Below are 15771 nucleotides of genomic sequence, written 5' to 3' on the forward strand. Positions count from 1 at the left end.
AAATCCTCTGAATGAAATTGCTTGAGTAATCATATTTTTATATTTTAGTTTGCCATAATAAAGGAGACACACATATTTTAAAGATAAACATTTCAAAAGCAAAATAACAAAGAAAGCCAGGGTGAGGGTTGGGAAATTCACCGAAGATTGAAGAATAAGTTCAAATCTCAGCTGAAAGTTTCAGAATACTCTCTGACCTCCACTTCTGGGTGTTTTGTTCTTTAACATTTCCTAGAAAGTACAGGTTACATTCTGAGTACCTTTCATAAGCAAGAGAGCTTAGTTATTTCCCAAATAATGAAGATATTTATGGGATGAAATAATGTGAAAAGGAATAAGTTGATTCAGCAATTCCATTTCTGGGTGTCTATCCCAGAAAGACTCTTGAACATTTGTCTAAAAAGAGATTTATAGGGCTTCCCTGGTGGCGCAGTGGTTAAGAGTCCGCCTGCCGATGCAGGGGACATGGGTTCGTGCCCCGGTCCAGGAGGATCCCATATGCCGCGGAGCGGCTGGGCCCATGAGCCACGGCCGCTGAGCCTGCGCGTCCGGAGCCTGTGCTCCGCAACGGGAGAGGCCACAACAGTGAGAGGCCCGCGTACCGCAAAAAAAAAAAAAAAAGAGATTTATAGGGAGGTTCACTGCAGCATTATTTCTAATAGTCAAACACTTAAAAAATGCTGATCAGTAGGGAAATGATTAATAAAATGTGGCATATTCATAATGTGGAATAATGTATAGCAATTAAAATTAAAACTTGATGTATATTTAATAAACACAGATGGTCCATTAAAACATAATATTGAGTGAAAAAAGTACACTTCAGAAAGATGTGCACAATATAATACCATTTTGTGCATTAAAGACTCCAAAACAATTCCATAATGTCATAATGCATATATATGTATGCATATATATACATATATGCATTTATACACGTGTATATATACATGTGTACATCATCCTTATATCAAGAACTTTGAATAAGTGTATTAAAATATCATCATCACTGACTATAGTTTTCAAATGCATTTTAATTTAAGGTCAATGTTCCTCAACAGAAAAGACCAAACTGTTATAATTTCAAATGCTAGAACAGTACCATGGACAGTTTCATAGGCAGCACCATGGCCAGCACCATCATCAGCCCCAAAGGGACAGATGCCCTGAAGGTTTCAACCAGAAGCAAAGGGCCAGAAGGTTGAGAATGTTTTCTTATTTTATGATTAATAGCATTTTAATGTCAGACTAATAAAAAATATTTTTATAAACAAAAGAATTATAGCCAATTCTTTGAATAAACAGACATTACAAAGACAGGTAATGGGCAAAAAACATGCGCTAATTGAACATCAGTCTGCAGTACTTAGAATATGGCATTTCCAGATGGAAAGAAGACAATGATTCTTCTAAGAAGATTTAGTCTGAGGACTAAAATCATTGACTTGACTAAAAAAAAAGTCTCCTTGCAGACAGAACTCCTGTTCAGAATCTTTGAATTAGCACTCCCCTTCATACCAACTTCCTACCCTTTCTTTGCCTACATCTCTACTTACACTGAACCAGCTTTCTATCTTTATGCTACATCATGACATCACTCAGGGCCCCAAATCCTTCCTTGCCTCATGCTTACTCCACCTTAGTCCCACCTGAACACTTAGTTTTATAATTTTGCCCATTAGGTCTGTTTGAGTTGCCTTTTAAAGAACTGACTTTACAATCAAGATAAGCATTTCTGGTAGCAGGAGAATGCTTTAAACACAATTCAGGCCACAAAACACATTTCTCATTTCATCTTGAATTTTCACTTCTTCACAACAGAATTTATCTGCATTAAAAGTTAAATTTACGCACACTCCACTCTATATTTAGAAAAGTTTAAGGAAATTCGAAACCTAAGCTACTTACACACCCATTTTCTCATTAGATTTAACAAGTGTTCATTTTTATTTCTGCCACTGTCCACAAATAGGGAACCCTGGCTTCAGGAACTGACCTACTTCCCTTTGGCACCAAACTCCTCCACTGTCTCAGCTTCACACTATGCTTCAGGTGAGGCAGTGATAGTTAAGGGAATTACTTATGTCAGTGTTTCCAAAAATGTGGCTAAGAGCTACTTAAGGGTGATTGTTAAAAACACAGATTCATGGGGCTTCCCTGGTGGCGCAGTGGTTGAGAGTCTGCCCGCCGATGCAGGGGACGCGGGTTCGTGCCCCGGTCCAGGAAGATCCCACATGCCGCGGAGCGGCTGGGCCTGTGAGCCATGGCTGCTGAGCCTGCGCGTCCAAAGCCTGTGCTCCGCAACGGGAGAGGCCACAACAGTGAGAGGCCCACGTACCGCAAAAAAAAAAAAAACACAGATTCATGAATCAGACTTCCCAAGGGAGGGGCCTGGGAATCTTTTTCTTTTTTAAAAAACAAACTCCCTAGGTGTTTCTCTGAGGTAAGTTTAGAAAGCACTAATTATGTAACTACCAGCTACCTATATCTAAAGTAATTTCCTTTATTTTCACCCCAAGTCAAAAAATTTTCTCTCTCATCCTACTTCTGCAAAGAAAAGGCCAAATAAAGATATTCCCAATATTTAAGTTCCCTCTAACTCAGAAAAAAAAAGAGTATAAGTTGCCATGTTCCTAAATGAGGAACAAGATATTCTCTCCTTCCACTTTACCAACTTCTCTTCTCAGGCATCTCGACTACAGACAAACCTCGTAATGTGTTCCAAGCAAGTGCTTTCAGTATTTGTTTTCTTTCAACCAGTTTAAAGTTAATATATCTTTGAATATCTTCAAAAGCATTGGATCTAGAGGATCTGAATGTGAATCTGAACGTTCCCACACATCTTCCTAAAACCCCGTGGAAACAAAAAGGTGAACAAATAATGCTACATACGTCCATACCTTCAGCATTACTTGGAGACAGAGAATACCATGAAACTCAAATTACTTGAAAGTAGAGAAATATGTAACAAAATTAGACAGAGCTCCCATTGAGGAAATAAAGGAGAAGGGAGAGCACTACATAGAGAAAATATAGAGAAAATCACCCCTCGAAAGAGAAAGTCCAACACCAAAAGCCAAAACACTACACACAGGTTTGGGACTTGGTAGTCCATGACTCCAGGTACAGGGAAAGGACCTGAAAGTAAGTAGTACTGGAAGTGGCAGCATCAAAGAACCACTGGAAAGAATCAGATAAATAGAGAAGGGATGGTGTCCTTTGAGATGTGGCAATGAAGGGAAGAAGGCAGTAAGAGAGGAAAATTAAGGATCATGCAGAAACCAAAGAGAAATAAGCTATGCCAACCAACCTCTCTACCTCCCCCTCCACCTCACCATTATTCCTTATTAAAGAAACTGCACTTCTCTGCACTAACAGAAAAGAATGCTCTTGCACTAGTAATTTTGTCTACAAATCATGTGAAACAGAAAAAAATAACTCCACAAAGTTACTGTAAAGAAAATATAATAACAAAATATTGTAGCATTTCAGCTCATGAAGCATCTTCCCTAAAAAGATCAACTATGAAATAGAAAATGTATGTAACATTTTAAACTAAATTAAGTATCCTCAAATAAGTATTCAGACATATAACAAAACACCTAAAATCAGAAGTTTAAAAACCAAGACCAGAAATAGACAAATAAAAGAAATGCAATGACAGCTTATCAAACACAGGAAAGAAATTGAGGAAAAAGACAAACTACTCAGAAGTGAATAATAAATTACAAAGTGCCCATGGGAGAACAGATTCAAATTAATATTTAATAAGAGGCAGTGAATAAAGACAGGAAAATAACCAAGGTAGTAAAAATAAGGCAAAGAAAGAATTTGCAAAGAACAGAGAGAAAGTAGTTGAAATGGAAGACAGGCTGATAAGGCCTAAAATACATTTATAATTGGAGCTCCTGAGAAGAAAATCAAAACAACTGGGCCAGAACTAATACTTAAAACCATAATCTAAGAAAATTCTCTGGAAATAGAGAAAACTTAAATCTACATATTGAAACAAAGCATTGTATACCTGGGTTGTTGATCCTAAATGACCAATTCCAAGAAATATCCTAATTAAGGATATTAGAATTAAAAGACAGAAAAACCCTCAGCGTTCCCAGGCAGAAAAATCAAATTCCTTATAAAGATAAGAAATTTAGACTGGCATCAGCCTTCTCAAGAGTTTCATACAAAGCAAAGCAATGCGATGCACTATTTTCAAGAAATTCAAGAGAAGAAAACAAGCCAAGAATTTTATATCCAGCCAAGCTGTCCTTAAGATATCAAAGGTATAAAAAAAATCAGTTTGAATATTCAAGAACTTAGTAAACACTGTACACATATATACTTCCTGGAGGGATCTACTCAATTTATCCAACTAAGTAGAAACTGGCAAAAGGACTGATCATGATCATTTAAGAGATTTAATTGCAGAGTTAAGGCTAAAACAAGTGTGGGGTCGTACGTGGAAGAATAGCATGAAAATACCATGCTCTTATAGACAGAAATCAACTAGCATGGTCGCTATAATTAGTGATACTGTACTGCATATTTGAATGTTGCTAAAAGACAAGATCTTACAAGTTCTCAACACAAGAAAAAAAAGCTGTAACTATGTAAGGTGACAGATGTTAACTAGACTTATTGTGGTAAGCATTTCACAATGTATACAAAATATCAAATCATTATGTTGTATACCTGAACTAATATAATATGTCGATTATATTTCAATTTTTAAAAATTTGCTTCTTCCAGTAGAAAAAAAAAGAGAAGACTTAAAACTTGAAAAAAAAGAAAACAATTAACAAAATGGGAGGAGAAAGGGGAAGGCAGAATATTACAGTTAACTGTTGTATAGGTAATAGATGAGAGTCAAAGGATATCATTTAGAACAGACAGGACAGTTTTTTGAAAAGGTTAAGTAAGGAAAAAAAGAGGAAGTACTAAGGGCACTACGAGAGGTATAAGTGCAGATGTAATCACTAAAACAAAAATGTAAACATTCTTAAATACCAAAATAAATTTTAAAAAATAGCAAAGAGGTTGGTTCAAGATGGCGGAGTAGAAGAACATGCTCTCACTCCCTCTTCCGAGAACACCAGAATCACAACTAACTGCTGAAAAATCATTGACAGGAAGACAGTGGAACTCACCAAAATAGATACCCCACATGCAAAGACAAAGAAGAAGTCACAATGAGACGGTAGGAGGGGTGCTATCACAATAAAATCAAATCCCATAACTGCTGGGTGGGTGACTCAAAAACTGAAGAACACTTATACCACAGAAGTCCAGCCACTGAAGTGATGGTTCTGAGCCACACAACAGGCTTCACAGCCTGGGGGTTTGGCAACAGGAGGAGGAATTCCTAGAGAATCAGACTTTGAAGGCTAGTGGGATTTGACTGCAGGACTTCGGCAGGACTAGGGGAAACAGACACTCCACTCTTAGAGGGCACAAACTAGTGTGCACCTCGGGACCCAGGGGAAGGAGCAGTGACCTCATAGGAGAAAGAACCAGACCTACCTGCTAGTGTTGGAGGGTCTCCTGCAGAGGCAGGGGGCAGCTGTGGCTCACCGTGAGGACAAGGACACTGGAAGCAGAAGTTCTGGGAAGTACTCCTTGGCGTGAGCCCTCCCAGAGTCTGCCATTAGCCCCACCAAAGAGCCCGGGTAGGTTCCAGTCTTGGGTCGCCTCAGGCCAAACAACCAACAGGGAGGGAACCCAGTCCCAACCATCAGCAGACAAGCGGATTAAGGTTTTACTGAGCTCTGCCCACCAGAGCAACACCCAGCTCTACTCACCACCAGTCCCTCCCATCAGGAAACTTCCACAAGCCTCTTAGATAGCCTCATCCACCAGAGGGCAGAGAGCAGAAGCAAGAACTACAATCTTGCAGGCGGTGGAACAAAAACCACATTCACAGAAAGGTAGACAAGATTAAAAGGCAGAGGGCTATGGACCAGATGAAGGAACAAGATAAAACCCCAGAAAAAGAATTCAGAATAATGATAGTGAAGATGATCCAGAACCTCGGAAAAAGAATGGAGGCAAAGATTGAGAAGATACAAGAAATGTTTAACAAAGACCTAGAAGAATTACAGAACAAACAAACAAAGATGAACAATACAATAACTGAAATGAAAACTACACTAGAAGGAATCAATAGCAGAATAACTGAGGCAGAAGAATGGATAAGTGACCTGGAAGATAGAATGGTGGAATCCATTGCTGCGGAACAGAATAAAGAAAAAAGAATGAAAAGAAATAAAGACAGCCTAAGAGACCTCTGGGACAACATTAAACGCAACAACATTCACATTATAGGGGTCCCAGAAGGAGAAGAGAGAGAGAAAGGGCCAGAGAAAATATTTGAAGAGATTATAGTCGAAAACTTCCCTAACATGGGAAAGGAAATAGCCACCCAAGTCCAGGAAGCACAGAGAGTCCCAGGCAGGAAAAACCCAAAGAGAAACACGCCAAGACACATAGTAATCAAATTGACAAAAATTAAAGACAAAGAAAAATTATTGAAAGCAACAAGGGAAAAACAACAAATAACATACAAGAGAATTCCCATAAAGTTAACAGCAGATTTCTCAGCAGAAACTCTACAAGCCAGAAGGGAGTGGCATGATATATTTAAAGTGATGAAAGGGAAGAACCTACAACCAAGATTATTCTACCTGGCAAGGATCTCATTCAGCTTTGACAGAGAAATCAAAAGCTTTACAGACAAGCAAATGCTAAGAGAATTCAGCACCACCAAACCAACTCTACAACAAATGCTAAAGGAACTTCTCTAAGTGGGAAACACAAGAGAAGAAAAGGACCTACAAAAACAAACCCGTAACAAATAAAAAAATGTTAATAGGAACATACATATTGATAATTACCTTAAACGTGAATGGATTAAATGCTCCAACCAAAAGACACAGGCTCGCTGGATGGATACAAAAACAAGACCCATATATATGCTGTCTACAAGAGATCCACTTCAGACCTAGGGACACATACAGACTGAAAGTGAGGGGATGGAAAAAGATATTCCATGCAAATGGAAATCAAAAGAAAGCTGGCGTAGCAATATTCATATCAGATAAAATAGACTTTAAAATACAGAATGTTACAAGAGACAAGGAAGGACACTACATAATGATCAAGGGATCAATCCAAGAAGAAGATATAACGATTATAAATATATATGCACCCAACATAGGAGAACCTCAATACATAAGGCAACTGCTGACAGATCTAAAAGAGGAACTCGACATTAACACAATAACAGTGGGGGACTTTAAAACCTCACTTACACCAATGGACAGATCATCCAAACAGAAAATTAATAAGGAAACACAAGCTTTAAATGACACAATAGACCAGATAGATTTACTTAATATTTATAGGACATTCCATCCAAAAACAGTAGATTATACTTTCTTCTCAAGTGCGCATGGAACATTCTCCAGGATAGATCACAACTTTGGTCACAAATCAAGCCTCAGTAAATTTAAGAAAACTGAAATCATATCAAGCATCTTTTCTGACCACAATGCTATGAGATTAGAAATCAATTACAGGGAATAAAACGTAAAAAACACAAACACATGGTGGCTAAACAATATGTTACTAAATAACCAAGAGAACACTGAAGAAATCAAAAAATACCTAGAGACAAATGACAATGAAAACACGATGATCCAAAACCTATGGGATGCAGCAAAAGCAGTTCTAAGGGAAGTTTATAGCTATACAAGCCTACCTCAAGAAACAAGAAAAATCTCAAATAAACAATCTAACCTTACACGTTAAGGAACTATAGAAAGAACAAACAAAACCCAAAGTTAGCAGAATGAAAGAAATCACAAAGATCAGAGCAGAAATAAATGAAATAGAAACAAAGAAAACAATAGCAAAGATCAATAAAACTAAAAGCTGGTTCTTTAAGATAAACAAAACTGATAAACCATTTGCCAGACTCATCAAGAAAAAGAGGGAGAGGACTCAATTCAATAAAATTAGAAATGAAAATGGAGAAGTTACAACAGACACCGCAGAAATACAAAGCATCCTAAGAGATTACTACAAGCAACTTTATGCCAATAAAATGGACAACCTGGAAGAAATGGACAAATTCTTAGAAAGGTATAACCTTCCAAGACTGAACCAGGAAAAAATAGAAAATATGAACAGACCAATCACAAGTAATGAAATTGAAACTGTGATTAAAAATCTTCCAACAAACAAAAATCCAGGACCAGATGGCTTCACAAGTGAATTCTATCAAACATGTAGAGAATAGCTAACACCAATCCTTCTCAAACTCTTCCAAAACATTGCAGAGGAAGGAAAACTCCCAAACTCATTCTACGAGGCCACCATCACCTTTATACCAAAACCAGACAAAGATACTACAAAAAAAGAAAATTACAGACCAATATCACTGATGAATATAGATGCTAAAATTCTCAAAATACTAGCAAACAGCATCCAACAACATATTAAAAGCATCATACACCATGATCAAGTGGATTTATCCCAGGGATGCAAGGAATCTTCAATATACACAAACCAATCAATGCGATATGCCATATTAACAAATTCAAGGATAAAAACCATATCTCAATAGATGCAGAAAAAGCTTTTGACAAAATTCAACACCCATTTATAATAAAAACTCTCCAGAAAGTGGGCATAGAGGGAACCTACCTCAACATCATAAAGGCCATATACAACAAACCCGCAGCAAACATCATTCTCAATGGTGAAAAACTGAAGGCATTTCCTCTAAGATCAGGAACAAGACAAGGATGTCCACTATCACCACTATTATTCAACATAGTTTTGGAAGTCTTAGACACAGCAATCAGAGAAGAAAAATAAATAAAAGGAATACAAATTGGATAAGAGTAAAACGGTCACTGTGTGCAGATGACATGATACTATACATAGAGAATCCTAAAGATGCCACCAGAAAACTACTAGAGCTAATCAATGAATTTGGTAAGGTTGCAGGATACAAAATTAATGCACAGAAATCTCTTGCATTCCTATACACTAATGATGAAAAATCTGAAAGAGAAATTAAGGAAACAGTTCCATTTACCAATGCAATAAAAAGAATAAAATACCTAGGAATAAACCTACCTAAGGAGACAAAAGACTTGTAATGCAGAAAATTATGAGACACTGATGAAAGAAATTGAAGGTGATATCAACAGATGGAGAGATATACCATGTTCTTGGATTGGAAGAATCAATATTGTGAAAATGACCATACTACCCAAAGCAATCTACAGATTCAATGCAATCCCTATCAAATTACCAGTGGCTTCTTTTACAGAACTAGAATAAAAAATCTTAAAATTTGTATGGAGACACAGAAGACCCCGAATAGCCAAAACAGTCTTGAGGGAAAAAAATGGAGCTGGAGGAATCAGACTCCCTGACTTCAGACTATACTACAAAGCTACAGTAATCAAGACAATATGGTACTGGCACAAAAACAGAAATATAGATCAATGGAACAGGACAGAAAGCCCAGAGATAAACCCACGCACCTATGGGCAACTAATCTATGACAAAGGAGGAAAGGATATACAATGGAGAAAAGACAGTCTCTTCAATAAGCGGTGCTGGGAAAACTGGACAGCTACATGTAAAAGAATGAAATTAGAACACTCCCTAACACCATACACAAAAATAAACTCAAAATGGATTAGACACCTAAATGTAAGACCGGACACTATAAAACTCTCAGAGGAAAACATAGGAAGAACGCTCTTTGACATAAATCACAGCAAGATCTTTTTTGATCCACCTCCTAGAGGAATGGAAATAAAAACAAAAATAAACAAATGGGACCTAATGAAACTTAAAAGCTTTTGCACAGCAAAGGAAACCATAAACAAGACGAAAAGACAACCCTCAGAATCGGAGAAAATATTTGCAAATGAATCATCAGACAAAGGATTAATCTCCAAAATATATAAACAGCTCATGCAGCTCAATATTAAAAAAACAAACAACCCAATCCAAAAATGGGCAGAAGACCTAAATAGACATTTCTCCAAAGAAGACATACAGATGGCCAAGAAGCACATCACTAAGTATTAGAGAAATGCAAATCAAAACTACAATGAGGTATCACCTCACACCAGTTAGTATGGGCATCATCAGAAAATCTACAAACAACAAATGCTGGAGAGGGTATGGAGAAAAAGGAACCCTCTTACACTGTTGGTGGGAATGTGAGTTGATACAGCCACTATGGAGAACAGTATGGAGGTTCCTTAAAAAACTAAAAATAGAATTACCATATGACCCAGCAATCCCACTACTGGGCATATACCCAGAGAAAACCATAACTCAAAAAGACACATGCACCCCAATTTTCCTTACAGCACTATTTACAATAGCCAGGTCATGGAAGCAACCTAAATGCCCACTGACAGACGAATGGATAAAGAAAATATGGTACATATATACAGTGGAATATTACTCAGCCATAAAAAGGAAAGGAATTGGGTCATTTATAGAGATGTGGATGCATCTGGAGACTGTCATACAGAGTTAAGTCAGAAAGAGCAAAACAAATATCGTATATTAACGCATATATGTGGAACCTAGAAAATGGTACAGATGAACCAGTTTGCAGAGCAGAAACTGAGACACAGATGTAGAGAACAAACGTATGGACACCAAGGGGGGAAGCGGCAGGGGGTGAGGGTTGTGGTGTGATGAATTGGGCGATTGGGATTGACATGTATACACTGATGTGTATAAAATGGATGACTAATAAGAAAAAATTAAAAGTAAACATAAAAAAAATAGCAAAGAGGACTCACCACATAAATACAACTAAAGCATAAAATGAAGGAATTGAGGGCTTCCCTGGTGGCGCAGTGGTTGAGAGTCCGCCTGCCGATGTGGGGGACACAGGTTCGTGCCCCGGTCAGGGAGGATCCCACATGCCACAGAGGAGCTAGGCCTGTGAGCCATGGCCGCTGGGCCTGCGAGTCTGGAGCCTGTGCTCCGCAGCAGGAGAGGCCACAGCAGTGAGAGGCCCGCGTACCGCAAAAAAAATAAAAAATAAAAAATGAAGGAATAGAGAACAAAGCAGTCATATCAATAACTGAGAATGGGCTTAACAAACCTATTAAAAGAAAAAGATCTTCAAATTAGTTCATAAAGCAAAATCCAACTCTACGTTGTATACAACAGACACATCTAAAACAGTGATTCAAAACGGCTAAAAGTTAAGAGATGGGGAAAGGTATTTTGAGCAAATTAAAAACAATAAAAAAGCAGGGATTATGATCCTAATATCAAAATATAATTCAAAACACATTAAACAAGATTAAAAAGGATACTTTATAATGCAAAAAGGCATAATTCACAATAAAAATATAACAGTTATGAATATCTACATACCAAATAACACAGAAAGTACTGTGTAAAGTAGAAATGACAGGAGATGCAAGGAAAAGTAGAAAAACACTAATAATAGTAGATTTTAACACACCATTCTCAGTGCAAGACAGGTCAAGTGACCAAAAATAAGTAAGAATATAGAAGATCTAAACAGCAAGATCAATAAAGTAGAGCTTATGGATACACAGCAAACAGTACACGCTGATAACAGAGAATATATCTCCTCAGTGCACATGAACCATCTTCTTTCCATGTGCGTGTGTGTGTGTGTGATGAGAACACTTAAATCTACCCTATTAGCAAATTTTAACTATCCAACACAGTATTGTTAACTACTGTCATCACGCTGTAACTAGATCTCCAGAACTAATTTATCTTGCAAAACTGAAACGTTGTACCCTGCGACCAACAACTCCCCGTTATACAAATGTATTCTTCAAAAATGTCACCATCGGGCTTCCCTGGTGGCACAGTGGTTGAAAGTCCGCCTGCCGATGCAGGGGACACGGGTTCATGCCCCGGTCCGGGAAGATCCCACATGCCGTGGAGCGGCTGGGCCCGTGAGCCATGGCCGCTGAGCCTGCACGTCCGGAGCCTGTGCTCCGCAACGGGAGAGGGCCACAACAGTGAGAGGCCCGCGTACCGCAAAAAAAAAAAAAAAAAAAGTCACCATCGTGAAAGGAAAGAAAACTGAACATTAGAGAAATGATGACTAAATGCAATACACGATCCTGAACTGGATCCCACACTGAAGGGGAAAAATACTATAAAGGAGATAATTGGGACAATTAACAAAATTGGAATATGAACTATAGATTAAAGTTTCAAAGTTTCCTGAATTTGATCACTATTACGAGCACATCTTTTTTCTTAAGAAACACACACTAAAGTATTAGAGGTAAAGAGGAATGATTTCTGCAACGTAACCTCAAATGTTCAGGAAAAAAATGGGTGTGTGCAGGTGTGTGTGTGTGTGTGTGTGTGTGTGTGTGTGTGTGTGTGTGTGTGTGTGTGTGTGTGTGTGTGTGTGTAGAGAGAGAGAGAGAGAGAGTAAGGACAGAGAGAAAAAATGATTTTAAAAAATGACAATTAGTGAATCTGGGTAAAAGTAGTACATAAGAATTCTCTGTATTATTTTTGTAACATTTCCATAAATATGATTTTTTTTTAGGTCTTAAAAGCTGGCAGAAAAAAAAGCTGACTTAATCACACTTGCATTTTCTTTTCTCCCCCTACTGAACCCATTAAGTTGACATGAAATTACCTGACAAAAAGACTCATACTCCATTTTCCCAACTTTGCCACAATGCCTAACTAACAATCCCAGTTTTTACTTATTAGCTCCTTAGTTTATAAACCACAAGTGGTTTAGTCTTTTTTTCCCCCTGAAGTCATAAGTTGCCTTCCATGCCCTTCCCTAATGAACTATGATGACTTTATAACACATTTCATTTTAAAAAGTGCATTGTTTTCTTAAGTATTGTCACCCTTTCTTCTCCTTACCCTAAATCATATTTATCTTTCCAAACAAAGACATTAGGAAACATATCTCAGTATACAGTAAAATGGAATCACCATGTAATACCAATTATTCCTCTTCAACATAACTTTGACTTTTAAAAAAATTTTCCATAGCCATAATTTCACCAAGTCCTATTCAGCTTAATTCTAGGCAAGTCAAATAACCTCCCAGCTATTTTCCTTCACTCCTGAATTCTCCTCACTCCTCACTAGACTCCACAATGATACTAGAATTCTTTTCTAAAGGTAGGATTTTGTTGGGCTCGTTCAGAAATTCTCAGGAGCTCTAAGTGTCTTTGTGTAAAATCCAAAAATCTCAGTATGTACTTCTAGGCCCTCCACTAACTTCACACTCTACTCTAATCACTTAATACAATCCATTCAGGCAAATCATTTCAGTCAGACAAACATACTTATGAGCACTGCCTATGATTTGCTTGCTTCCAACTCAATGCCTTTTATTTATGTTATGTCTCATCTTAAGAGTCTTTCTTCCTTGTCTCTATCATGTCATGCTTTTCCCCTACTTCATAATCATGCTCAAAATTCCAGTGCCTAGAAAGATTTCTCTGGCTAATTTTCCAATCAATTCATCCACTCCTGCTCCATCTTAGCACTTTTACAAAGAGCTGCTAAAGGTAATACTTGTGCACAAATTTACCTTGTACATTTTCTGTGAGGTATGAACATGTGGATATTCCTTTCCCTACTAGACTGTAATTTCCAGATAGAATAACAAGTAGATAAAGAGGTAGGTTCCATAACTATTTACTTTCCATTCTCATAGACCTAACTGTAATATGGATGAAAGTGTAATGGCCTGAGAAGTAACAGAAAATTGTACAGATATCTATAACTATGAGAAAATCATAAAGAAAATCTACCTCAGGTAGCTAAAAAATATACCTACCTTCTATTTCTTGCCCAATAGAAAGTCCAGCCCATTTACGCTGTAAGATAAGAGAGACAAAAAGACACTTAACACAAAATCAATCAAAATTAGAGAAATGAGGAAAAGAGGATTTCTTTGCATTTCATTAACACGTTCCCAGACCAAAACATGGCTGTTAAGTGTTGAATTGTATCCCACAAAACAATATGTTGAAGTCTTAGCTCCCGACACCTGTGAATGTGACCATATTTGGAAATAGGGTCTTTGCAGATGATTATCAAGGTAAGATGAGGTCATATCGAATTAAGGTAGACCCTAACCCAATATGGCTTCCTTATAAGAAAAGGACACAGCATACGGGGAGAAAGTCATGTGACAATGAAGGCAGAGACTGAAGTGATATATCTACCAGTCAATGAACATCAAGGACTGTCCGCAACACCAGAAGCTAAGCACGGAACAGATTTTTTCCCTAGTGCCTTCAGAGAGAGCCTGGCCCTGCTGACACCTTGACTTCACACTTCCAGCCTTCAGAACTGTGAGAGAATACATTTCTGTTGTTTTAAGCCACCCAGTTTGTGGTACTTTGTTACAGCCACCCTAGGAAACATATGCTATAGTTTATTTATGCCTGAACATCTATCCTCAAAACATATAAAGCTTGCCTTTTTACAGTAAAGCTGGCACCACTGAATAGGATGCTCCTTTGCACAATATAACGCTCCTGAAAGACTTCATAGTATCAGATATTCCAGCGTTCTAAATGTACTGTGGATAGTTATACTGTTTGATACAGTAGCACAAAAAGAAAGACGTTCAATTCATGAAAACTAAATTAAAACTTATCAGATAATCTATACTGAAACCCAAGCAGGGATTCAAATCATTAGATGGTCATGACTATTCTTTGTGTGCTAGCCAAAAGAGTGTCAGGCATTTGGCTTTAGCTTCTCCCCAGTACTGACTGGCAAGAATGTATGGAAGCAGGACAGATTGTGTTCAGGCAGGAATTCAAGACTGGCTTGGTATAGATTCAAAATTAGCAGTTACTGACAAAACTCCAAAGAACAGTGAGAAAAATAATTTTTGACTGGAAATCAAAAGTTTGTCTACTCATCTGAACTTTGTGGATTTTGTGGTGGGTAGTTAAGAAGATGCTGCGTTTTGAATATGTGCAACAAGTGCTCTACCTTCCAGCTTTCTTACCACCTCTCCACCCTTCACCTCTCTCTTCTGTAGTACCCTATCCCACTTCTGGCCAACTGGAAATTTAGTAGCATACTGGTTAAGCCCAGACTTTGGGTCACAAAGCAGCCATAATTAGGTTCTACACCCAGAGACAGTCTCAAGGACGATAATAACAGTATCTATCATTTGGGGTTGTTAAGAGAATTAAACGAGTGAACACAGGCAAAAGCACTTAGAATAGCACTTGGCCTAGAGTAAATGTTGGGAAAATTTTTTTAAAACAGAGACAAGGAAAAATAGTTAGAAACCCCATTTCTGGCCAGCAGAATCTCAAATGCAGCTCTGTAAAAGCTGGTTAACTCTAGAATATTCCAAACCTTTGATCTATAAGAAGCAAATGCGAAAGGTAGTCCTGATACTGGAGAGGCATCTGAACAGAGAAAAAGGGAACAGTGAGTGAACACTTCCCATAATTTTTGAGGGATTCAAGAGATCTTTAATAGTTCCCTAACAAGTGTTTGATCTCCTTCCCTAAACCTCCAGGTGTGGGAGGGCAGAAATCAATGCTTATTAGCATACTACAAGGAGGTAAAGGTTGCATTTGCATCGTTTAGGACTGGGGACCAGCAGCATGAGTAAGGTGACAAGGGAGGAAAGGATACAGACTCCTACTGGTGATGCTCCTACATTATATATTATGTGCCTGCAATAGTGCTAGGCAATTTCCCCTCCATAGAATCCAC

General features: G+C 37.9%; 1 protein-coding gene across 5 annotated transcripts in view; it reads right to left on the reverse strand.

Moving 5' to 3' along the window:
- Nucleotides 1-15771, reverse strand: part of NSF (N-ethylmaleimide sensitive factor, vesicle fusing ATPase) — a 156167-nt gene that overhangs the window by 113125 nt on the left and 27271 nt on the right. For all 5 annotated transcript variants that reach the window (XR_012328416.1, XM_019944419.2, XM_019944417.2 and 2 more), the window contains exon 4: nt 13859-13898. Coding sequence is in view for 4 of the 5 variants with exons in the window: in XM_019944419.2 (XP_019799978.1) it covers nt 13859-13898 (40 nt within the window). In the remaining variant the exon portion in view is untranslated. The remainder of the gene's footprint in view (nt 1-13858; nt 13899-15771) is intronic.

Source organism: Tursiops truncatus, chromosome 20, assembly GCF_011762595.2.
Source record: "Tursiops truncatus isolate mTurTru1 chromosome 20, mTurTru1.mat.Y, whole genome shotgun sequence".
Taxonomy (NCBI): Eukaryota; Metazoa; Chordata; class Mammalia; order Artiodactyla; family Delphinidae; genus Tursiops; species Tursiops truncatus.